The sequence below is a fragment of the Myxine glutinosa genome, chromosome 1, assembly GCF_964187855.1.
Source record: "Myxine glutinosa chromosome 1, kmMyxGlut1.1, whole genome shotgun sequence".
In the NCBI taxonomy this organism is placed as follows: Eukaryota; Metazoa; Chordata; class Myxini; order Myxiniformes; family Myxinidae; genus Myxine; species Myxine glutinosa.
In genome coordinates this window covers 188,573,274-188,600,203 of record NC_136261.1, presented here as the reverse complement: position 1 = coordinate 188,600,203, position 26,930 = coordinate 188,573,274, and the positions used below count along the sequence as shown (strand labels likewise).

The 26,930-nt window shown below is 43.5% G+C and overlaps 1 protein-coding gene across 1 annotated transcript in view; it reads left to right on the top strand.

Annotated features, from left to right (window-relative positions):
- LOC137432192 (echinoderm microtubule-associated protein-like 6) overlaps window positions 1–26,930 on the top strand; it is a 352,018-nt gene that overhangs the window by 288,852 nt on the left and 36,236 nt on the right. Inside the window, exons 19-24 of the mRNA XM_078781400.1 lie at window positions 3,401–3,512; window positions 12,523–12,650; window positions 15,154–15,295; window positions 15,414–15,566; window positions 19,442–19,573; window positions 19,676–19,764. Of these exons, the coding sequence (XP_078637526.1) occupies window positions 3,401–3,512; window positions 12,523–12,650; window positions 15,154–15,295; window positions 15,414–15,566; window positions 19,442–19,573; window positions 19,676–19,764 (756 nt within the window). The remainder of the gene's footprint in view (window positions 1–3,400; window positions 3,513–12,522; window positions 12,651–15,153; window positions 15,296–15,413; window positions 15,567–19,441; window positions 19,574–19,675; window positions 19,765–26,930) is intronic.

The following is a 26,930-nucleotide window of genomic DNA, read 5'->3' as shown; positions in this document are numbered from 1 at the left end:
TTTTCAGAGTGAGTCTTAATTGGGTTTGATAGGCGAATTCTAATTTTACCCATAAGCAGATTATGATACATATAATCAGGTTCACTATGTTAACAAATATAATTTCGTTCAAAATTTTGGTAGATTAGCAAAACGATACATTTCTGGAATACTCAGAGCATGAGGAATCCAAAAATTAATGTTTACATTTGCGTAGACACCTTTGCGAAAATGACACTCAGGACAGTGATGACTGTGATTGCCGAGACCGTAGAGGGGAGTGCAGGTTGACTGGAGCCCACAATCTTGGCGAACACAGTCATCCTATTGTGTTCTTTATCTGTGACGAAATAATTGTGGCACGCTGCTCAAGAAATTTGGGTTTTTTGATGGTGAATTGGAGGAGGGTGGGGGAAGGACAAAAACGTCCAGGACAGCAAATGCAAACATTAATTTTTGGATTCCTCATGCTCTGAGTATTCCAGAAATGTATAGTTTTGCTTATCTACCAAAATTTTGAACGAAAAAACATAGTGAACCTGACTAATACAAGCAAAATCCCATATTGGCAGTTGAGCGAGCTATAATATTGATGACTAGCAGAAGTACCCGGCATTGCCGGGCGGGGGAGGGGAGGGGAGGGGAACGGGGGGGAGGGGAGGGGAACGGGGGGGGGGGAGAAGAGTGGGAGGGGGAGGGGGAGAAGAGGGGGGATTGGGGAGGGTGAGGGGAGGGGAACGGGGGGGAGGGGGGAGAGGGGGGAGGGGAGGAGGGTGGAGGGAGGGGAGGGGAGGGGGGAGAGGGGGGGATGGTGAGGGATGGGAGGGTGAGGGATGGGAGGAGGGAGGGGTGTGAGGGGGGAGGGGGAGGGGGGACCCGGCAGAAGTACCCGGCATTGCTGGGCGGGGGAGGGGAGGGGAACGGGGGGGGGAGAGAAGAGGGGGGAGGGGAGAAGAGGGGGGAGGGGAGAAGGGTGGGGGAGGGGAGGGGGAAAAGGGAGGGGGAAGGGAGAAGGGGAGGGGGCAGGGGGGAGGGGGGAAGGGGAGGAGGAGGGGGAAAGGGAGGGGGAGAGGGAGGGGCAGGGGGAGGGGGAAAAGGGAGAGGGGGGAGGGGGAAAAGGGAGGGGGGAGGGGAAGGGGAGAATGGGAGGGGTAGGGTGGAGGGGGAAGGGAAGGGGGGACAGAGGGGGGAAGGGGGAGGGAAGGGGATGGCCAGTCAACAATGACGTTGCAGTTCTCATGGTCGGAGAGCAGCACAACAATCGGACATAGTCCTGCATATTCGCAACAGCACGAAGCGGATTTTGGAGACTCACCGATCCTGTGACCTCCTCCAGTACCGGCGTTGCCGGGCGGGGGAAGGGAGACCCGTACATTCCCAACCCGTACATTCGCCCTCTCGACTCAAGCTCACTCGGACAAAAGCCTCGCACAAATTACACCGTGAAGGCCCAATGGTCATGTCTATGCCACAAATCACGGGCGCACTGAATTGAAAATATATAGAACGCTCATACTCCGTGAAAAGTGAAGCCGCCGTGTCGCCATCTTGGTCAGCATGACTCGACCAACTCGCTTCGCGGATCTCGTTTTGTGCGGCAAGAAACTGCTCCAATCGGTTACGGAAGGGTTGTGGAAAGTCGTTTCACAGCTGTTTCAAAGACATTTAATTCATATCGCACAAAATCGATACAAAACACGATCGCATAAAAGGTGAAGTGACGTGTGACGGGATGGAACATCACATGATCGCTCTGAGCGAATCAGCGAGCTGCTCTGGAACCTGCTGAGATTAGCGGGTACTTCGCTGAAATGCGCTGAGGTAAATATGAATAAAAAATATGGATCGTCAAATATTTTGAGTTCGGCCATGTTCGTCCCACGCTCAATGGCCATGTCTATGTCAAATATCAAGCACGTAAGCCTCTCCGTTTAGGAGTCTATCGGTAACATTACACACACACACACAAACTGTGTTTTATATATATAGATGTCGGTGTCCAGCACCATTGATGGCAACAAGAGCACAGCAAACACTGGACACTCTGAACGGAATTTATCACACCCCGACACCTCAAGACCTTTCCATCTATAAGACTCACATCAGGAGTGTCATGGAACACTTACCATTCACCTTGATAGGAGCATCTGAAGAGGAAGTTCAGCTATATCCAGGACAGAATTTTTTTCATCTTAAATCAACACCCACCAACATCAACATCAACTACAACTCATCCACATAGTTTTGGCTTAAGTCATCCATTACTTTTTGAAATTTTATGCTACATATCGTTTTAGCCATTTCACTCAATGATGAAGAATAAATTTACAATTTTTAAAAAACTCTCGAATGCTGATTCGGATCTTCACCGAAATCGATTCGATTCGTCACACACCCAACGAGTCCACCAAATTTTGTCCGAATCCGTCCACAACTTTTTGAGATATCCTGTTCACAAACAAACAGACAGACAAACAGGGATGGAAACATAACCTTCACCCACCTTCGGTAACGGAGGTAATTATAACGGCACTCGACACAGCGCATACATCCGCCAGGTTTAACAGTTTATGTTTTGTATCCCATTGATCGGCCGCATCTGCATCCGGACCTGAACCAAAATTGAATCAACTTGTTTTTGTCACCTAACCAACTCATCCACCAAGTTTCGTCATAACCTATGTATGAATACTTCTCCCACCCCCCCCCCCCTTCCCACGCCTCCTCCCTCCCCCCAAGCCCTCTCCCTCCCTCCCCCCAAGCCCTCTCCCTCCCACAGATCTCCCGATGTCCCTGCTCTCAAATGTTGTGCTTGTGCGCTTCCCTCTCTCTCCCCATATTGTCTCCCGATCCCTTTATCATATGTTTTATGTGTCAGTTTTTTTGTGTGATTAATGTTAGCTCTTACACGAACCTCGATCTTGTATACAAAAAAATATTTTTAAAAAATGAATAAAAAAAACCGTCCAGAGCGTTTTGAGATATCGTGCTGTATATCGTTTCTGGAAGCTATAATTTCTGGAATATGGAATAATATGAATATGATCTATAATTTTCTGGAATATGGATCCGGATACGAGAATTATTTTTTAATTTTATAAGTGATTCTTCAACATTGAGTGATAGTGCCAAAACTAGATACAGTAGAGCATGATATTTCAAAAAGTTGTGGACGAGTTATGACAAAACTTGGGGGATAAGTTGGTTAGGCGACACGAACAAGCTGATTCGATTTTGGTTCAGGTCTGAATCCAGAACTGCTCTATCATTGGGATACAAACCGTGAACCTTTCTTCCTGGCAGAGGAATGTGCTCTACCGAGTGCCTAGTCTAGTCTAGTTTCCTCAGCAATAGCCAATAGGCCTATACTTTGTCAAATGTACTTTGCATTCAGCGTGTAATTTTGTTTGGTTTTTGGCAGGGTTTTGTGACAGGTGGGAAAGACGGCATGGTGGGTTTGTGGGACGACAGCTTTGAGAGGTGTCTGAAAACGTATGCTATAAAACGTTCTGCTCTCGCGCCGGGATCCAAAGGTAGGTTTTACCTGTATGCGGCAGAGTTTTTTTTTCCTGATTATCCCATAGATTTCACATTCGGTTCCAAAAATACCCATATTTACTCGTGTAGAAGATGCATTCAAATATGAAGGTCTTCTCATTCATAATTTCCGAATCCGTGATTGTGAATTGAATGACAATGGTATTCATTGTTAATGGAACATTTCCCGCGTTATTCGACATGTGACAGCAGTGCACGTCATGTCGTTTGTCATTGGCGGCATTGGGCGTGCAATATGTACTTGTTCACTGGAAAATTTCCGCTTTCAGATTGCATGCGCACCATGTTATCATCACATTTTTGCATCTAAGTGGGCAAACTCCTGTGGATGTTCATTGCCATTGTGTTGCAGTGTGTGCCGAATCAACCAGATAAATTTTGTGTGCAGATATTAGCCAAGAAGATGGTGGTGGTCATATTTTGGGATGCTCATGGCATTCGTCTCCCTCACTGTGTTCCAAAAGGGACAACTGTTACTGGCTCGTCAAAACTGATCTTGCATCTCTAGAATGTGCACCCAGTGACTTGTGGTTATTTCCAATAATGAAAAACAGCCTCCATGGTCGCAACTTCTCCTTTAGATCAGGGTTGGAATCAATAATTGATCAGTGGGCTATACATGCCTCGGAAGAAAACTTTAACAAGGAAATTATATGCAGGATGCCACTGGGCCCATCATGCGTGCCCCACACCAACACCAGATACAATAAGTCCGTCAAAACTATTTTATTTCGTTGGAGGAATGGACGAAGGAGTGGGGGTGAGAAACGTGTGGCAGGCTCAGGGATATCACAAGGGTGTAAAAAGAACAACAAAGACCGCACTGTGTTCACAACCTGTGACAAGATCCGGTAATGGGCCGATTGGAAAACGTGCATTTAAAGCACTCTTCAAAGATGAACAGCAAGATTTGGAAACACACATTTAATGCACTATTAAATAATAAACTCAACACCTCTCATCCATGTCACCCTCCGCCACGGTTATATCAGAATGAGCTAATTCCTCACATGGTCACGGATTGTTTAAACCCAATATGGTGCCGTTCAAAAATTACATAACTCTATTGTTTTTAGTAATTTGCGGAATGTAACTTGATGCTTGATTACCATGTGATCTGACGTACTGTGCATTCTGATGGAGTTGATTAAATCTTACTATTATTCAACATACGATTACATTTTTCAAGGTCCCTCATCATGAATAACACTCAAACCAAACAAAGCCAATGGTTTTAGTAATTTGCGTAACGTAATGCTCAATTAGGTAACATAATGCTTAATTACCATGTGTTCTGACCAGCTTTATTAAATACTAGCAAAAGTACCCGGCGTTGCCGGGTAACAATGAGTCGCTTCCTGACGGGAATATGGCAAACGCAATCTGGGTCCATCATCTAGACGGAATTTTAAAAATAGATCGCAGGTACAGTGGATTCTGATGCAGTGGAGTGACATCCTATCCCATGGAAGTTATACTCACAAACTGCTTACAAAGTACCAGGCTATGCTTCTGCAATTTAATAAACCATTCATGTAAGACAATGACATTCTTTGTCTGTCCAACATCTTTGTAAGCTGACAGTTTCATTCAGTTTCAGTAACACACACACACACACACACACACACACACACACACACACACACACACATAGTAACACACACACACACACAGTAACACATACACTAGCACCGATCTTGTTTCGCGAGATGCGTATATCTATCACTGGCACCGATCTCGTATAGTGACATTCGTTTCACCTGACAAAGCTAACTAATTTTTAAAAAAATCTTAACCGAACCAACAACGCCGCGTAGACAACCATCGCGTGTCCATTTTGGCAACCATCACGCGTCCATTGAAGCAACCATCGCGTGTCCATTTAGGCAACCATCACGCATCCATTTCGGAGAACCACACAGTTTACGGGATCATTTTCTCACACGACTATATATATATATATATATATATATATACATATATATATATATATATATATATATCACCATATATCTATCACCGACACTGATCTCGTATAGCGAGATGCATTTTACTTGACAAAGTAAAAAAACAAACAAAAAAAAAAAAAACTAACACCAGAATGAGAATTCTAGCCTCACTTAAATAAATGCATATATACACTTAGTTATAAAATCACAAGATATGGTACAGTTTGTCAGATATATATATCTATATCTATCTATAATTCCAGTAATCTCTGTGTGTGTGTGTGTGTGTGTGTGTGTGTGTGTGTGTGTGTTTGTCTGTGACCGCTGTTTCTCGACAACTACCGGTCCGATATACTTGAAACTTGCCAGGTATATTGCTGGGGACCCGAGGATGTGCCTTTTCAAGGTTTCATATTAATCGGAGAAGTAGTTACCGAGCTATGGCGATTTCTTTACCAAACTCCGCAAGCCGTTCGCTTTGGACCAAACCATTTCATGTAAATAGAGGGGGGGGGGGGGGGTTCTGTGGTCGTTGCGAATGGACCAAACCATTTCATGTAAATAGAGGGGGGGGTTCTGTGGTTGTTACTGCCACGTGGTTTCAAAGTTTTTTTTTGTTGTTGTTGTTTGCACGCATGCTTTTTTGCACGCACGTACGGGCACCCACGTACGGGCACGTCCTAGTCTATCTATAATTCCAGTAATCTCTGTATGTCTGTGTGTTTGTCGTTTGTCTGTGACCGCTGTTTCTCGACAACCACGGGTCCGATATACTTGAAACTTGCCAGGTATATTGCTGGGGACCCGAGGATGTGCCTTTTCAAGGTTTCATATTAATCGGACAAGTAGTTACCGAGCTATGGCGATTTCTTTACCAAACTCCGCAAGCCGTTCGCTTTGGACCAAACCATTTCATGTAAATAGAGGGGAGGGGGGGGGGGTTCTGTGGTCGTTGCGAATGGACCAAACCATTTCATGTAAATAGAGGGGGGGGTTCTGTGGTCGTTACTGCCACGTGGTTTCAAAGTTTTTTTTTGTTGTTGTTGTTTGCACGCATGTTTTTTTGCACGCACGTACGGGCACCCACGTACGGGCACGTCCTAGTATATAAAACACAGTTTGTGTGTGTGTGTGTGTGTGTGTGTGTGTGTGTGTGTGTGTGTGTGATGTTACCGATAGACTCCTAAACGGAGAGGCTTACGTGCTTGATATTTGGCATAGACATGGCCATTGAGCCTGGGACGAACATGGCCGAACTCAAAATATTTGACGATCCATATTTTTTATTCATATTTACCTCAGCGCATTTCAGCGCACGGAATCAACGGAATCAGAGCAGGTGGGCGCTGATTCGCTCAGAGCGATCACGTGATGACGCTATGACGCTATGAACGCTATGACGCTATGAACGCTATGACGCTATGACGCTATGACGCTATGACGCTATGAACGCTATGACGCTATGAACGCTATGACGCTATGAAAAAAAAAATCACTATGACACTATGAAACGCTATGAACGCTATGACGCTATGAACGATATGACGCTATGACGCTATGAAACGCTATGAACGCTATGAACGCTATGAACGATATGATGCTATGACGCTACGACGCTATGAAAAAAAAAATCGCTATGACGCTATGAAACGCTATGAATGCTATGACGCTATGAACGCTATGACGCTATGAACGATATGAACGCTATGACGCTATGAACGCTATGACGCTATGAACGCTATGACGCTATGAACGCTATGACGCTATGAACGCTATGACGCTATGAAAAAAAAAATCGCTATGACGCTATGAAACGCTATGACGCTATGACGCTATGAACGCTATGACGCTATGACGCTATGAAAAAAAAAAATCGCTCGCTTTACCAAGGGGCTCGCTCTCCCCCCGTTCCCCTCCCCTCCCCTTCCCCCTCCCCCTCCCCCTCTCCCCCTCCCATCCCCCCTCCCCCTCCTCCTCCCCTCCCCCCTCCCCCTCCCCCTCCCCTCCCCCGCCCGGCAATGCCGGGTACTTCTGCTAGTATATATATATATATATATATATATATATATATATATATATATATATATATATATATATATATTTGTATACAAGATCGAGGCTTGTGAAAGAGCTAACATTAATCACATAAAAAGTCAAACCGACACATAAAACAAATGTTTGTCAGATTTCACTCCAGATTTGGACATTATTTAGTCTACAGCATCCAATCGTCATATCCGAATCCAGATTTTGATGATATGCTTCAATTATGTAATGATAAATTGATCGTGTTTCTTAGGCAAGGTACGTTTGAGTAGGCCGAAACAAAATGGCGGCTTAAGAACCCAGCGAGGTGCAGTGGGCTGACCAAGATGGCGGGCCGCCATATTGGTACACCACCACATCGGTTTTTTTTTCTTCTTATGAGCACCTCGTTAATCATCTTCAAAAAGGATGTTATAACACACCCAAACACCCAGTTTCCATCCTTGCAATCTTTTGGAGGTCCAGGTGTATGCATGCAAAGTTTGGGGCCGCTAGGTTTCATGGTTTTGGAGTTAGGGAGGAGACAGAGGGACAGATGGACGGATGGACACTGCCTTTTATTATTATAGATTACTACTAGTACCCGACTGCAAAGCCGCAATGAGCCGGCGAAGCCAAAGCCTCTTGCCACTATTTTACCCATCACTATGGCATCAGTAGGTTAGGTAGTTGGTAGTAGGTAGGTTTAGTAGGTGCCGTACCTAGTTCAAAATGACACCATTTGCATTCTGGATGAGATTAAAATTTATAAAATTTCCTTCTTGATTAATTCGGTGAATTCCGTCTCAACTTCGGATATTTCCGGCCGTGAAGAACTATCCCCTACGGCCGCGAGATTTCTAAAAAATAATTATTCGTCAATTTTAGAATATTTGACGCCGTTTTCAGCATCCGAAATGTGGTAAAAAGATTTTTTGAAATATTTTTTCAAATGCTCCAATCTCATTGGTTCCGGTGTTTGGTGACGATTTTCGTTGAAGATAACCAGGGCCCGTGCGGGCCCGGGGAACGAGGTTGGTCTTAAAGTATTTTAATTACAAATTAGAGGTGCATAAGATTGTGAATCAAAAAAAGACGGGTGAAACAAACTCCTATTGAACTATTTCTCAATTTTTTATGCATACTTCCGCATCCGCAAGATGGCGGCCTCCATGGAGCGATTTCGTTTTTGAAATATTTTTTCAAATGCTCGAATCTCATTGGTTCCAGTGTTTGGTGACGATTTTCGTTGAAGATAACCAGGGACCGGGGAACGAGGTTGGTCTTAAAGTATTTTACGTACACATTAGAGGTACATAAGATTGTGAATCAAAAAAAGACGGGTGAAACAAACTCCCATTGAACTTTTTCGCAATTATTTATGCATACTTCCGCATCTGCAAGATGGCGGCCTCCATTGAGTGATTTGGTGCGTCAAAGCTTGGAATTCTCAAAGGATCCAGCAAAATCTGGTTTTTCAACATAATACGTACGCGTTCATTCACAACACCGGCTTCGCCGGCTATTATTCAACATATGATTATATTTCCGGGGTCCCTCATCGTGAATAACACTCGACCCAAACAAAGCCAATGGAAATCTGTAGCAACAAACCTGGGCAGTGTATAGTCAGCAGAGGCCGAAAGGCCTAATGTGTTAGGCCCACCAGAAAACCAAGATTGCGGCCATATCATTTGTCTCTGTTATACCTGGTGTTTGCCGAATGGTTAGGGCGGTGGGCTTGGGATCCTAAGGCCCTGAGTTTGGATCCCGTTGAATTAACGCCAAGTGGCGTTGACTCAGCCTGTCATGTAGGTTGAGGTTGCGAGAAGGTGGTTTTATGGTAAAGAATATACAACACTGACCACACAAAACAACCGCTCTTTATCTATCTATAATTCCATTAATCTCTGTGTGTATGTGTGTATGTGTGTTTGTATGTGTGTTTGTATGTGTGTTTGTATGTGTGTATGTTTGTCTGTGACCGCTGTTTCTCGACAACTACCGGTCCGATATACTTGAAACTTGCCAGGTATATTGCTGGGGACCCGAGGATGTGCCTTTTCAAGGTTTGAAATTAATCGGACAAGTAGTTACCGAGCTATGGCGATTTCTTTACCAAACACCGCAAGCCGTTCGCTTTGGACCAAACCATTTCATGTAAATAGAGGGGGGGGTTCTGTGGTCGTTGCGAATGGACCAAACCATTCATGTAAATAGAGGGGGGGGGGGGTTCTGTGGTCGTTACTGCCACGTGGTTTCAAAGTTTTTTTTTGTTGTTGTTTGCACGCATGTTTTTTTGCACCCACGTACGGGCACGCCCTAGGATGTTTACACACACACACCCCTACACAAATTTTTTTTTTTTTTTTTTTTTGGCAAGGAACGGGCACCCACGTACGGGCACGTCCTAGCTTATATATAGTACGGGCATGCCCTAGTTTCTTAAAATACATAGTTTTGTTGAAAAATGGTGGTTAGAGACCAACAGATCTGACTTTTGCTTAAAAGGGGAGTCTGACGTGTGAGATTAATTGGGCGAGTGTGTTAAGCTTTTGTTTATTATCATGGCGAATGCGCGTATTTCATTTATCACTCATTTTAGGGAATGGTTAGTTTCTTGTTTAAACTAGATGTGATGGAAGATCTAGCATGCTAAATGTGACTTAATGTGACTCCCTCACAACTCCCTCGATCACCACTGCAACATCATGGCCGACATTTTTGCATGGCCCTGGTACTTCACAATTTGGCACTACACCACTGCATACGGCCAGCATTCTAGAAACCCTCCCTTTGCTCCCAAAATGATTCCTATTGCTTCTGTAATGCAAAACCTTCCTCCCTACAACATTCATCCAGTCATAGGTTGACATCTATATTGCTCTGCTCATAAATTATATTCTATTTCCTAATCTTGGTAGAATACCAGAAAACATTACTTCACAAACATTTGCTTTCAGTCGCATATCCAATATCCTGTACCTCTTTTTCAAATTCTGTGTGTAAACATTCCCTGCATCATTTGATCCTAGGTGTACCACAACCAAAGTCTTCCTGCCATGACCCGATATGATGCCATTTAACCTTCTTTCATGTCCCCAAATCCTGCTCCTTCGAAACTGCCACAACTCTACGTCTACAATCCTTTCTACAGAATGAAGAATCGACATATTTCATAGTTTCATCACCAACAAAACTTGTCTCCCATACCTCATTCATACTTATCTCTAATTGCTGCACCATCATCCTGCCTGCATTTGCTTCACCCTAATTACTGCCTGCACTCGCTACACCCTCACCACTGCCTGACCTCACTACACCTTCACCACTGCCTGCACTCACTTCACCCTCACCACTGCCTGCACTCACTTCACCCTCACCACTGCCTGACCTCACTACACCCTCACCACTGCCTGCCCTCACTACAACCTCACCACTGCCTGCACTGATTACATCCTCACCACTGCCTGCACTCGCTACACCCTCACCACTGCCTGCACTCACTACACCCTCACCACTGCCTGCCCTCACTACACCCTCACCATTGCCTGCACTCAATTTCCCCTCACCACTGTGTGCACTTGCTACACCCTCACCCCTGCCTGCAGTCTCTTCAACCTCCACTGGACACCAACTTTTCTCGACAAATTCTTCACACTCTGTTATCTGCTGTAAAGTACTTATTTATTTGTTCTTTCAACCTGGCAAAAAACTATTTTCATGTGAGATATTTCCTAACATCCTACAACAATGACTACCCTTTGTTTTTTCCTATCCCTAATATGGCCCACATGAAGTATTTATCACTCTGTTTGTAATCTTCTCTTTTCTTTATTTTCCTCTTATTTTGCTCCCTGTTACCTCTTTTCCCAACCATATTTCCAACTGTCTTAACTGCTCGACTAGGAGCGACAAACAAGTAGGCCTTACCCTGTCGCTTCCAAATAAAACTAATATAATTACCCACTAATCTACTACAAACACAACTGCAACCTTAAGTCATACCAAGTACATGACATTTGACACAAAATCACAACAACAAATATGAAAAAAAAAAAAAACCGCTTACCATGTTCTGCCATACAGAGCTCACCATCATCACCCCAGATCCACTTTTCTGAAATTCCGACTTCTTTCCTGGAAGTTCTAGCAGTGTCCATGTGTTTTATAACTCTCCCACCCCCCCCCCCCCCCACCCCCTTCTCACACCTCCCTCCTCCCCAATCCCTCTCCCTCCCACAGATCTCCGGATGTCCCTGTTCTCTACTGTTGTACTTGTGTGCTTCCAACTCTCTCCCCATCTTGTCTCCCGCTCCCTTTATCATATGTTTTATGTGTCCGTTTGTTTTTTTGTGATTAATGTTAGTTCTTACACGAGCCTTGATCTTGTATACAAAAAAATAAAATAAATAAAGCTCTGATATTTGCAGGAGAACCCTCAACCAGAAATACCAGAAGTCAAACTGGAAGTACTTTCTCAGTTTTTACATCATGGATGGACAGGTGCCAAAAGTGCATAGCATTCCTTGGAGATTATGTTGAGAAGTTAATCATGTATTATTTTGTAAGTCTTGGAGCTTGTTAAAATGAATTAGCAGACCTTCATATTTGAATGCACCTCATATTCCTGATTTTTTTTTTTATTGAAGACGAGCTGAAAGCACCCGGCGTTGCCCGGGTTATTTTTGAATGAATTTACTACTATAATTCAGCTTTTACTCGTGGCCGTAGAAGATTGACTACTATAATTCAGCTCAGCTTTTAATTGCAAAATGGGCCCAGACCGGCCGAAGCGGCCTCCACCGGCCTCGCCACCTAGCCTAAAACCTTCCCGGGGCCCGTCCCTACATTTTTGGTATTGGAGGTTTCCTCCTATCTTTTACCGTTCAGGAGATTAGCGCGTGCAGACAAACAAACAAAAACTTTCTTTTATAATATAGAGAGATTGGTTTATATTGTTCAGGTCTAACTGATTGAGCATCTTGTGTTTCCACAACGGTTGATGTAGGTCTCCTACTGGAGGACAATCCATCAGTGAGAGCAGTGACGCTTGGCCACGGTCACATTCTGGTGGGCACTCGTAATGGAGAGATATTAGAGGTTGAGAAAAGTGGACCAATGACCTTGCTTGTGCAGGTAACATGTTTATGTCGAAACTGCTCTTCGTTTGTCTGTCCATTTTCAAAACTGACTCATGGAGAGGTGTGCTCTAAAAAAAAAATATGCAGAAGATATTGTTTCACATGCATTGAAGAGGCGTGTTCCATGTTTTCACTTGAATATTTGGAGTTTGGTACATTTGTCGCGCAGTGATGAACACACTGGACTGGTAACCCAGATGTTGTGAGTTTAAGTCCAGTTTAAGCCATGTTTACAGTAATATGAATTGTCAACCTCCACTTATGGCCTACAGATGAGGACACCATTGGACTGGCATATATATCCCAGAGGTTGTGGAATTCAAATCCAGCTGAAGCTGAAGCTTCTTTAAACTGACCTAGCTCAAGAATAAATTTACCATGCCACAAGTGGATTGTCAACAAAACCCACTTGGCTCATTGATGACTTTCAGGGATGGGTGATCTGCCTGCCCCCAGGTGATCTGATCTGATCTGCCTGCCCCCAGGTGGTCTGATCTATGGGAGATGTTCAGTGCCCTCTGGGCAAGTTTGAGTGGACACTAAAATGCTATTACTGAAAAGGCAATTCCACCCAAAATCCCTATAACTGGATGCAAAAAGTTATTTTATTTATTTAGCCTAACAATTATAGTGCTACTTCTTGTAATCAAAATGAATAAAACAACGTGATAACACAGCAGTAGCTTGTTCAGCCTTCCAGCTTTTTGTTCTGGTTTCAATTTTAGGATCAACTCGCATTGTTTTGTTTCAATGATTGAAAGGGGTATTGCACGTCCACCATTTTGTATGAAATTTGGTCGTTCTTGAGATGCTGTTTAAATGGCTTTCTTGGACATACAGTCACGTGAAAAAGTAAGTACACCCCATGTAAAGTTTTGACTTTTTCAACATATTTCAACATACAGCTATTTGATCTTCATTTCAACAATATTGATAGATAAAGGTGATATAATATAACAAATATCATGAAACATTTACATTTTGTAGTCCATTGTATAATTTAAATAAACATAAATGCAAAGTTCGCATGTGGAAAAAGTAAGTACACCCCTACATTTATCACGACTTCAAATACCTAAAATTAGAATCAGGTGCACCAGCTCAGGTGCAAATGATTAGAACATCGTTAGAGAGGATCTTGGAGGAACCTGTCTTATTTAAACCTCAGACATTTAGTTTGGTTTGCTCTTTGTTGTTGAAGTGTGCGGCGTCACCATGCCTAGATCAAAAGAGCTCTCTGAGGCCTTCAGAAAGAAGGTTATAGATGCCTACGAGTCTGGGAAGGGATTTAATAAGATCTCCAAACAATTTGAAATCAATCATTCGACTGTCCGGAAGATCATTTACAAGTGGAGAATTTCCAAACAACTGCCAACTTGTTCAGGCCAGGCCGCTCCAGCAAGTTCAGCCTGAGAGCAGACCGCAAGATGCTGAAAGAAGTCTCGAAGAACCCCAGAATGTTATTATGGGACCTGAAGGTAGCTCTTGCCACTGTTGATGTCAAAGTGCACGAGTCTACCATTAGAAAGAGGCTGCACAAATTTGATCTACATGGGAGGTGTGCCAGGAGGAAACCTTTGCGGTCCAGAAAGAACATCAGGGCAAGACCAAAGTTTGCCAATGAACACCTCGGCAAAGACCAGCACTTCTGGAGCAATGTGCTCTGGACAGATGAGTCAAAGGTAGAGCTATTTGGCCACAGTACCAGAAGACATGTTTGGCGAAAACCAAAGACAGCATTTGACCACAAGAACCTGATACCAACTGTAAAGCATGGTGGTGGAAATATTATGGTTTGGGGCAGCTATGCTGCATCAGGGCCTGGGCAGCTCACCATCATAGAATCCACTATGAATTCTTCATTGTACCAGAGGGTGCTTGAGGATAATGTGAGGCCATCTGTCGGAAAGTTGAAGCTCAACCGAAGGTAGACCTTGCAACATGACAATGACCCTAAACATACCAGTAAATCCACCAAGGAATGGCTGAAAATAAAGAAATGGAGGGTTCTGGAATGGCCAAGTCAAAGCCCGGATCTAAATCCCATCGAGATGTTGTGGGAGGATTTGAAACGAGCTGTGCATGCAAGAAACCCCTCAAACATCACACAGCTGAAAGAAGTCTGCATGGAGGAGTGGGCAAAAATTTCTCCCAGTCGATGTCAGAGGCAGTTATAAGAAACGCCTACTTGAGGTTGTTTCTGCCAAAGGGGGCAATACCACCTATTAGAGCCAAGGGTGCACTTACTTTTTCCACATGTGAAATTTGCATTTATGGTTATTTAAATTATACAATGGACTACAAAATGTAAATGTTTCATGGTATTTATTATATTATATCACCTTTATCTATCAATATTGTTGAAATGAAGATCAAATAGCTGTATGTTGAAATGTGTTGAAAAAGTCAAAACTTTACATGGGGTGTACTTACTTTTTCACATGACTGTAGTTGTGGGATTTTGTGTCACCCATGACTTGTTCTGATGTTACACACAGGGGCACATGCAGGGTGAAGTTTGGGGGCTATCTGCACATCCCCATCTGCCTGTCTGTGCTACTGTCAGCGAGGATCGCACTTTACGAGTTTGGGACCTCTCAGATAATCATTGCATGCTTGCTGTGCGAAAACTCAAGAAAGGTAGGCCAAAGGTCTTACCTAAAATAAACAACAATTTCAAATATTCAGGAGGTGGCATGGTGTGATGTTCATGCACTGTGTTTGCTGTGGTGATGTGTGTCGTGATCATGTGAGGCAGGCGGTCGCTGTTGTTCTTTCTCTCCGGATGGAAAGTCCCTCGCCGTTGGCCTTTGTGATGGTAGCTTCCTTGTGGTGAATGCCAACACTCTAGAGGATGTGCTTTCATTTCAGCACCGCCGAGAACATATCACGGATGTGAAGTTCTCGCCAGGTAAGTGGACTTTCTCTCATTATTATCCATTTCCACCTAATTGGGCAAGAGCTGACTCTGGTGTAACTAGAAGGGCACTCGGTAGAAAGCAAACCTCCGCTTGGCTGAACAGTTTACGTTTTGAATCCCCCTGATAGGTCGGATCTGTATCTGGACCTGAACCAAAATCTAATTGGCTTGTTATTGTCACTTGTCCAACTCATCCACCAAGTTTTGTCAAAAGTTGTCCACAACTTTTTGAGATATCGTGCTATATGTCATTTTTGCCCCATCTCTCAATGGTGAAGAATCAGTTAAAAATTCTCGGATCCGGATGCATAAACGGATCTTCACCAAAATCGAATTCATTCGTCCTTGTGACATGCCCAACCTCTCAACCAAACTTCATCCGAATCCATCTACAACTTTTTGAGATATGTTCTTCACAAACAAACAAACAGTCAGGTGTGAAAACATAACCTCCATCCGACTTTTTTATCATTTTTTTTATTTATTTATTATTTTTTTGTATACAAGATCGAGACTTATGTAAGACCTAACACTAAACGCAAAAAACATAAACGGACACATAAAACATAATAAAGGGAGTGGGAGACAAGATGGGGAGAGAGAGGGAAGCACACAAGCACAACAGTAGAGAACAGGGACATCGGGAGATCTGTGGGAGGGAGAGGGCTGGGGGCTGTAAGGGAGGGGGTGGTACACGGGATAAAACAAATTGACACTAATAGGAATTTCAGGAATGAAGTCTGAGATTGAAAGAGGTGGATTTGGGGTGAATTAACGGGGTAGAACAGATCAAGGTTTTGGATGGGGGAAGATAAGAGATGGTGGTGAACAGCTGTTTTGAAGACCTGGCGGGAGGAGTGGGATTGAAGAGAGTGGGGGAGTTTGTTCCAGAGGTGGGGAAAAAGGGGAATGAAAGAGCGAAGGTGAGCAGAGAGTCTTGATTTTGGCAGTTTCACCGGAAGAGGGTTGCTGGCAGATCTTGTGCGACCTGCAGGAATATTTGGGGGACAGTGCACAGATAGAGCCGGGGGTGCAAGGCCGGAGAGGAGTCGGTGGAAGACAAAAAGACCACCAACCGGCTTGCAGTGAGTGAGTGAAAGGCCCTCAGAATCAGCTTCATCGCGGGAGATTCCAATGATTCTGAAAGCTTTGGTTTCTACAGCGTGAAGACGAGCTCGGTGTGAGGCAGGAGCACCGGCCCAGAGCACAGAGCAGTATTCTATCAAGCTGCGGATGAAAGCTTTGTATGTGGTGAGGAGGTCAAAGGTGCCAAAGAAGGACTTCACACGATGGAGGATGCCCAGTCGGCGACTGGCTTTGGAGGCAGCTTGGAAATGTGGTTTTCCTAGGAAAGATTATGGCAGATAGTGAGACCCAAAAGCTTGAGTGACAGAACTTAAGTGACACCCAAAACTCCTTTGGTGGTGGAGGTAACAATTGCAACAAAACGAGCAAAGCACTTTCCAATCATGAAGGTCACTTTGTGACGAGAGTGTGACAGCAAAGGATTAGAACCCTGCATTCGCCGAGCAATGTTTTCTTTTGATCATGGCGCACGAGTATGAACAACAATGGGTCAGCTTCTGAGTCACTATGGGACATAGTTCTGCATGAATGCCAGCCACCACACAACATTATACCACTGAATCTGCACTCGTTCTGAAATTGGAATAGCATGGTGTTATACCTGTACCTGTTATCTATCAATATTTTGGTACATAGTGTTAGCGAGAGTGGCAGCTCATTAGAAATCAAATGAACAATTGTGAATTAATAACCCTTAGTATTTCTTTCCTGTTGGTAATAAGGTGTCCCAAAAATTTATGGTGCCTTTGGAAACTATTAATTCCTGCCCACCACAGTGTGCCATTTACTCGGAACATATAAACAAAGAAATAACTTGCAACTTTTGGAGGCGAATGAAAACATGATCTCATAAGTGCCTTCAAACTCTGCCTCAACTCTGTGTTTGCCCCAAAATCTTGTGTCCCGAACCAATCTCTCTCTGTACCCACCGTACCCAGTCGTACTCAGCTGTTCCTGGACTCTGTGTCCTTTCCTCCTGACAAGATGGAGAAGTTTCTGTCAAATCTCGACCCTTATTCTGCAACTGTACCAGATAGCATCAGCCGACGGGTCCTAAAATCCTGCTCTGCCGCTCTATCTCACCCTCTCTCTGTTCTCTTCACCCTCTCTTTTGCTCAAGGTCATCTGCCATCAGATTGGAAATCAGCCAACATTACCGCTTCACACAAAAAGGTGCAAAAACAGATCCTTGCAACGACAGACCAATCAGCCTGCTCCAAATTATCAACAAAGTCATGGAATCCATCATTGCTTCGGATATCAAATCCTTCCTCTTCTTCAATGGCTTGATCTCGGATCATCAATTTGGATTCAGACCAGATCACTCTACTCTGGGCATGCTGCTTCTGCTGGCTCAACAATGGATGGAGATCCTCAATGCCAAACAGGAAATCATAGACTTCCTCTCTGGTCGTAGTCAACGTGTGGCCCTTAATGGGTTTCTCTCATCTCCCCTTCCTGTTCAGGCTGGAGTTCCCCAAGGCAGTGTTCTGGGCCCTGTGCTTTTTCTGGTCTTCATCAATGATCTCTCCGACTCTCTGGAAAATCCTCTCTATCTCTTTGCTGATGACTCCACTCTCTGCCGCTCCATTCCTCATCCCTCAGATCGGCAGTCTGCAGCCTCTTCACTCTCTGCAGACCTGGACAAAAGCACAGACTGGACAAACAAGTGGAACATGTCTTTCAATCCTGACAAATCTCACACTCTTACTATGTGTCTCCGACAAGACTAAATGGACAACCCTCCCATCTACTTTCTCAACAATCCTCTCCAATAAGTTCTGTCACACAAGCTTTTGGGTCTCACTATCTGCCATGATCTTTCCTGGGAAAACCACATTTCCAAGCTGGCCTCCAAAGCCAGTCGCCGACTGGGCATCCTCCGTCATGCGAAGTCCTTCCTTGGCACACCTGAGCTCCTCGCCACATACAAGGCTTTCATCAGCAGCTCAATGGAATATTGCTCTCCCCTCTGGGCTGGAGCTCCTGCCTCACACCTAGCTCGGCTTCACGCTGTTGAAACCAAAGCTTTCAGAAGCATTGCAATCTCCCGCAATGAAGCTAACTCCGAGGCCCTTTCACTCGCTCACCGCATGCAGGTTGGTGGTCTTTCTGTCTTCTACCGACTCCTCTCCGGCCTTGCTCCCCCAGCTCTCTCTGTGCTCTGTCCCCAAAATATTCCTGCAGGTCGCACAAGATCTGCCAGCAACCCTCTTATGGTTAAACTGCCAAAATCAAGACTCTCTGCTCACCTTCACTTCTTCATTCCTCTTTTCTCCCACCTCTGGAACAAACACCCTCACTCTCTTCAATCCCTTTCCTCCCTCCAGGTCTTTAAAACAGCTGTTAACCACCATCTCTTATCTTCCCCCAGCCAAAACATTGATCTTTTCTACCCCCGCTAATTCACCCCAGATACACTTTTTTGAAATACCGACTTCACTTCTGGAAGTCCGAGCTCTGTCCATGTGTTTTTTTTTTTTACCTCTCCCACCCACCCCCCCCCCCCCCCTTCCCATGCCTCCTCCCCCCAAGCCCTCTCCCTCCCACAGATCTCCCGATGTCCCTGCTCTCCATCTTGTTCTCCCTCTCCTTTTATCATGTTTTATGTTTTATGTGTCAGTTTGTCTTTTTGTGATCAATGTTAGCTCTTACACGAGCCTCGATCTTGTTTACAAAAAAAAAAAAAAAACACGAAATACATTGACGGATGTTATTAACCCCCGCTTCAAGCAGGATTGATACAATTTGCTCCATCAATGTGTTTTCTACATGTGCAGACCCCGGCAAGTACCTGGCTGTTGCATCGCATGATGGCTTTGTGGACATATATCACGTGCTGACGAGCAAGCGTGTTGCTGTTTGTCGGCCTGGAGCAGGATTTGTTTCTCACGTTGATTGGGAAGGCCATGGTGGGTCAATGGTTTGAGAGACTTTAGAATGTCAATAAGTAACATAGTTAATGCCTTGCGCATGACTTACCTTGTTAATGAAATTTATCTTCCATTGTGCAGGTCCTTTGCTGCAGGTAAACACAGGAACCCAGGAGCTGCTTTTCTTTGAGGCTACTCGGGGAAAGAGGCAAGACATTCCTCCATCTGAGGTATGAATGCGTTAGCAAAGACATCACTGCATATTCAGCAAGCAGTTCATGACATTCACAGTGATTCAGCCAGGACATAGAGTATGTTTCAGCCTGCACTGCAGTATCTAGAAACATAGGGGCAATTCCCCTGGCACTCACCTGGTTGAATATACAGGACACTACACTGACTAAAGGTATTTTAAACCAATTTCAATGGTTGCTAGAAGACAGGGCAGCATGTAAAATCATACTAACATAATCATAACGCTTTAAACAAACAAACAAGAAATACCTATTTTAGGGGGAAACCCTTTCCCCCCACCCCACCCCCCCCCCCCCCTCTTAGTGGGGTGGCTAAAGTCCAAATTTAAGTGATATCGTGACACACTGGCCCAAAGGACCAAATTTGGCACAGTTCTACTTTAGGACCATACAAAACTTTTGAGAGGGGGCTGCCCGATTTTAGAGGACCAGGTCAAGGTCAGGTCAAGGTCAAAGGTCAAATTATGTGTCTGTCATGTTTTTGCAATATCCAGCTTATATATAACCTAAAAAACTTGGTCTTAGTCACATAACCAACATATTTAGTCAAGTCAACACAAACAGCAACCAGTGGTTGATGGTGCTGCCATTGTACATGCCCTGCCACAAGAAAACACTTCTACGTTCGGAGAATACAGTGACAATATCTTCATCCCCTGGATAGAAAGGCAACTTCAAGGCTGTTCCAGGATGGACATCGTTTGGGACACTTACCGACCCGACAGCCTCAAAGCCACAACTCGAGAGAAACGAGGGAAAGGATTACGTAGAAAGGTATCCCGCAATACGAAGTTACCAAGTAACTTCGCTGGCTTTCTACAGGGTCCTACCAACAAGGAGGAGCTTTTCGCACTGCTGACGGAGGACGTAGTCAAACACGACTATCCGCTTACCAAACAGGTTTACATTACATCTGGTCCACGAGTCCAATCGAATCAGGCTAACATCACAATGGGAGAGAGTGATCACGAAGAAGCAGACAGTAGAATATGTCTTCATGTAAACGATGCCCTAAGGGAAGGGGCGACTACTGTTCTCATCAGAACCGTAGACACAGACGTGATTGTGATTCTGGTGGGAGTGTTTCATGATCTTGTGCAGCACCATCCAGGTATGCAACTATGGGTTGACTTTGGTACTGGTAAACACTTCCGCTATTACCATGTCAACTCAATCTGCCAGGAACTTGGGGAAGACAAAGCTCGTGCTCTGCCGTTTTTCCATGCATTCTCTGGCTCTGATGTAACATCCCGATTCAGTGGTAAAGGCAAAAAGTCAGCTTGGAAGGCATGGAAAGCTTACCCGACAGCCACAGAAGGATTCACCATTACGTCCCTGACTGCGTTTGTTCCACAGGTGATTACATCTCCAGCATTCAATGTGATCGACCGGTTTACCTGTATCATGTACGACAACACAACCCCACATGTCAATGTGAATGACCTTCGACAGGAGCTATTCTCAAGGAGAGTGAAGATGATGGAGAAGCTTCCTCCAACTCAGAACGCACTGCTCCAGCATGTAAATCGATGCCTGTACCAAGCCAGCATTTGGAGAGAGAGTCTGAAGCCCATCCTAGCTGCACCAAATCCAGATGGCTTTGGGTGGACCAAAGCAGATACCGGGTGGCGTCCAACCTGGACAACCCTGTCAGCTGCTGCTCTTAGTTGTAGAGAACTACTCAAGTGCGGATGTAAGGCGACACCCACTTGTTCAAAGAATTGCACGTGCAGGAACGCAGGACTGCCATGCACAGGACTGTGTCTCTGTCGCGGAAATTGTGAAGCATAAGTCATGCAGGCCGCGACCTCCTCTGTACTGGCCAATCCAGTATCCTCCCTCAGCGTATCGATGTACGTCAAAAACACCGATGCAAAAATGACCAACACATAATTTGACCTTTGACCTTCACCTGACCTTGAAATACAATATGGCAGCACCTGAGGATATTTTCCATAATACAAATGGATTCCTTGTCCTTAAAAATGATTATTTAGACACTGAGATAATGTTTCTATGACAGCTATGAGCTGGATATGGCAAAAACGTGACAAACACATAATTTGACCTTTGACCTTTGACCTGACCTTGACCTGGGCCTCGAAAATCGGGCAGCCCCCTCTCAAAAGTTTTGTATGGTCCTAAAGTATAACTGTGCCAAATTTAGTGCTTTGGGCCAGCGTGTCACGATCATTTCCATAAGCCACTCCACTATCTGTCGTAGACGCCTAATGGAGCAGAACATGCCTAAAGCATGCCTAAAGCATGCCTTCATGAACAGCTAAAGCACCACCTTCTCCCAACTAAAGCATGCCTTCATGAACAGCTAAAGCACCACCTTCTCCCACCTAAAGCATGCCTTCATGAACAGCTAAAGCACCACTTCTCCCACCTAAAGCATGCCTTCATGAACAGCTAAAGCACTACTTTCTCCCACCTGAAGCATGCCTTCATGAGGCCAACGAAGTGTCCCTGGTGGGATATTTTCCTGTTCAGTCCATCGAAAGGAACATTTCATTGGAAGAGTTATATCACCATGCTTCCAGCCCCTTGTAACACAAAAGGAGATGAGGTAGACGCACAAAGTCCTTGTGCATTGGAGAGAGTTGGAACTCTTACGAGTATTAAAAGTATCAAAATTGATTTAGGCAGACGAGAATATGCAGACTGAACTGATGTCAAGTACAAGGAATTAATGGGGGTTCATTTGCATTTTGGCACAACTTACTGAAACAACTTATTTCGGCACAACTTATCATCGTTTTGTGAAGCAATATCAGTACAAAATGTGAAAGCTGAACTTTTCACACAAATAAATGTAGGACTGCAATAGAAAAAGTAGGGCAACGCCAAAAATAAGCTGTTGCTATGCGAAGCAATCTTTGGGAATAAGCCTGTCACAGATAGCATACCTACAGTCGTGGCCAAAAATATTGACACCCTTGCACTTTATCTTACGATAATTCACCGAATGTCCGTCCGTCCGTCTGTCTGTCTGTCTGTCCATCCATCCGTTCAAAGGTACCGCAAAAACGGCTGAACCGATCGCAACGATATTTTGGGTGGGTAATCCTAGGATCCCCTGGAGTAAAATAGGCTATATTGTTTCCAATTTCAGCTTTGGCCTCCAGCATTTTCAGGTTTGGACTCCCGCATAACGTTATTTTCCCATGTGCTGCACAAATGGCTGCACCGATCGGACTCGGTGACCTTGGACAAAAACCTTTTATAAGGGCATGGGGTGAATCCCTGCTTGAGAGAATGCCAACCCCCTCCATGCCATCACGGCCGTCTCTCCAACTCACAATCCCACGAGATATGCGGAAAGGACGACCCAAAACCAATGATCTTCTTTTTGATTTGTATATAAACATCATTAAAAGTAAATAATGACCTCGGCCAAAGTTCAAACGACGTGAGTTTAATCTCTACATGAGAGAATTCCACTTAGCTATTTGGGCGGCGTATAAGCTAACAGATCGCTGTCTCCATCGATCTTGCCAAGGCCATAACACCTATCAGCTCAAAATCCTTTTAACTGTTGACTTGGTAGTTTTTACAATGAAGGAAACATTAACAATGTTGTTAAAAGTTTACTTTGTGATTAATTTGTGATTGGAGGTATGTTGTTTGGAATGAAAAAAGAGATTTCAAGTGAATGATGACATGCCGTGATGGTTTCTACTTTCTAAACGTGAACTTCGCGGATCGCCATATTCAGATTCGCCACGGACCCACGATCGATGTTTCTATATGTGAACGTACCCGTTTGTTTACGAACGGGTACGTTTTTCATGGAAGTCCTTCACGAACTTGCTGTCCATGTCTGACATGCGACTGAAGGTGCTACAGGAATGTGGAATTTATTGGTTTCATGCTTTAGCATTCGCCGTATCTGCATTGCCTGTTTGCTTCCGGCCTCCCACCCGTGCGTAGCACGGCTATGTCACTAGTTCAAATAATAATGCACCATTTCTTCCAGAAAATTGTTGAAATAAAAAACTATTTTGGTATCCACAAATGTATTTCTTTGGTTTGCAGTGGAACAAAACAAAAAAAGCTGAAAAGATTACTAAATGTTGGCTTATTCCACACAGAAATCCTAAAATGGCCTGGACAATATTATTGGCACCTTTTAGAAGTTGTCAGAAATAATGAGATTTCAAGCAGGTGATTCTCCTTTACTTTGGAATTGAACTCACCTGTGGTGAGTTGCAGGTGCCTGCAATATAAAAAATATCTCATTCAACCAGTTTGAAAGGAGAAAAGGAGTCATTCTTATGTTTTGTGTCACTGTAAGTTCCGCAATGAGCATGGAGAAAAGAAAGAAAAGCAGAGAATTGTCTGAGGTGGTGAGACACAAGATTGTAGCCAAGCATGGACAATCCCAAGGCTACAAGTCCATCTACAGAGACCTTGATGTTCATGTGCCCACCATTATGCGATGTTATCAGGAAGTTTAAGGCCCATGGCACTGTAGCTAACCTCCCTGGACGTGGCCGCAAGAGAAAATTTGATCGAAGATTGCAGCGAAGGATTGTTCAAATGGTGGAGAAAGCACCCTGATAAACTGCCATACATATTCAAGCTTCCTTCAGACCCAAGGTACGACAGTTTCAACTCACACCATCCATCACCAACTCAATGAAAGGGGGTTCTATGGTAGGAGACCCAGGAGGACCCCACTGCTGAGAGAGAGACCTAAGAAAGCCCAACTGGAGTTTGCCAAAACACACCTGAACAAACGAAAATACTTCTGGGAGAATGTCCTGTGGACAGATGAGACCAAATTCGAGCTTTTTGGTAAAACACATCATCTCTATGTTTACAGAAAACAAAATGAAACCTTCAAAGAAAAGAACACCTTCCTTACAGTCAAGCATGGAGGAGGTTCAGTGATGTTTTGGGGTTGCTGTGCTGCCTTTGGCACTGGGTGCCTTGAGTGTGTGCATGGCATCATGAAATCAGGAGATTACCAAGGCATTTAGAAGCACAATGTTCAACCCAGTGTCAGAAAGCTGGGTCTCCATCGAAGGTCATGGGTCTTGCAGCAGGACAATGACCCCAAACAAACTTCAAAAAGCACCCAAGAATGGTTCAAGACAAAACGCAGGACTGTTCTGAAATGGCCAGCAATGAGTCCAGATCTAAATCTCATTGAACACCTGTGGGGAGATCTGAAAACAGCAGTTGGGAGAAGGCACCCTTCAAATCTGGGAGAACTGGAGCAGTTTGCACAAGAAGAGTGGGTCAGACTGCCAGTAGAGAGGTGTAGGAAGCTCATTCATGGCTATAGGAAGCACTTGACTGCTGTTATTTTGTCCAAAGGCCCTGCTCCCAAATATTAAGTCGAGGGTGTCAATAATTTTGTCAATTCCATTTCTTTTTATTTTCTGATTTAAAAGGATATATTAAGTTCTGAATCAAAAACAAAGGTTCTGTAATACTAATAGTGAAATTAAGAATTGTGGAGACCAAATACTTTTGTCAGTTTCAACTTATTTTTAGAGAAAATTGTGAGTTATTTTTTTAAAGTGCAAGGGTGCCAATATTTTATAATCGACTAGAATATTAACAGTGAATAAAGAATTCTGGAGACCAAATACTTTTGTCAATTTAAACTTATTTTTAGAGAAAATTGTGAATTGTTTTTAAAAAGTGCAAGGGTGCTAAGATTTTTGGCGACGACTGTACATTGGGCTAACGTTAGCAATAGATCGGCAAAGGTCCGAACAGTTGTAAGTGGATTTCCAATGTCGGTCCAACATTGATAATATGGTGCAAAAGTCATCTGACATTGCACAAACATTGGTCCGAAGACAAAATTACCTTGTCCAACATCGGTAGCCAACGTTGGCCCAACATCGGTGTCACCTCTATCTGTGGTTTGGCACTTCTCAGAGTGGTTATGCTCTTGGGATGGAAATACCTTATGGTGCGAATAAGGCTGAAGATTACAGATTACATTGGAAGTAAATGGATGAATAAATAAAAGATTAAACATACAACTTGACAAACACAATACAATATATCAATGTTTATGACATTTTTGTGGTTGGAAACTAATTAAAACAAGTACAGATACATTCAAATTACACCACCCCCATGCCAAATAATTAAATATCCCACAGCGCGGCATTGCAGCTCATGGAGACTGCATTGGGAGGGAGAGGTGTACAATAATTGATTGATTAATTGTATAATTAAAAGCAATAAAAGATTATCACAAAATATTTTCTTAATCAATTGGCTAATAGCATCACTAAACCACTAGTGCTTCATCCGAAGATGTATCTTTTAGAAATTTAATTAAATAAGTCATTTAAAAAAATTAAATACTTAATTGATTAATCAATAAATAATTAATCGATTAAATGATTAATCAATAAATCAAAAATATCATTGATAGCCACATCACTTGGTCACTGTCATGTCCAAATATTAGCTTCCTCGCTCAAAAGGTGCCTGAGATATTGGCGAAATGAGAAAGAAAATAAATAAATGATTACTAATGAAAATAAATAAATAATAATGATTAAAAAAATTAAATTACAAGTACAGATACATTCAAAGTACACCACCCCCATGCCAAATAATTAAATATCCTACAGCGCGGCATTGCCGGGGCGCCTCAGGCGCCCGGCAATACCGCAGTGCAGCTCATAGAGGCTGCATTGGGAGGAAGAGGTGTACGCTAATTGATTGATTAATTGTATAATTAAAATCAATAAAAGATTATCACAAAATATTTTCTTAATCAATTGGCTAATAGCATAACTAAACCACTAGTGCTTCATCCGAAGATGTATCTTTTAGAAATTTAATGAAATGTCATTAATAAAGAAATTAAATAATTAATTGATTAATCAATAAATAATTAATCAATTAATCAATAAATAATTAATCGATGAAATGATTAATCAATAAATCAAAAATATCCTTGATAGCCACATCACTTGGTCACTGTCATGTCCAAATATTAGCTTCCCAGCTCAAAAGGTGCCTGAGATATTGGCCAAATGAGAAAGAAAATAAATAAATGATTAATAATAAAAATAAATAAATAATTAATCATTAAAAAATTAAATTATTAATCAATTCGGTCACAGAACACATAAGCCACCACCATTTCATCAGAATCT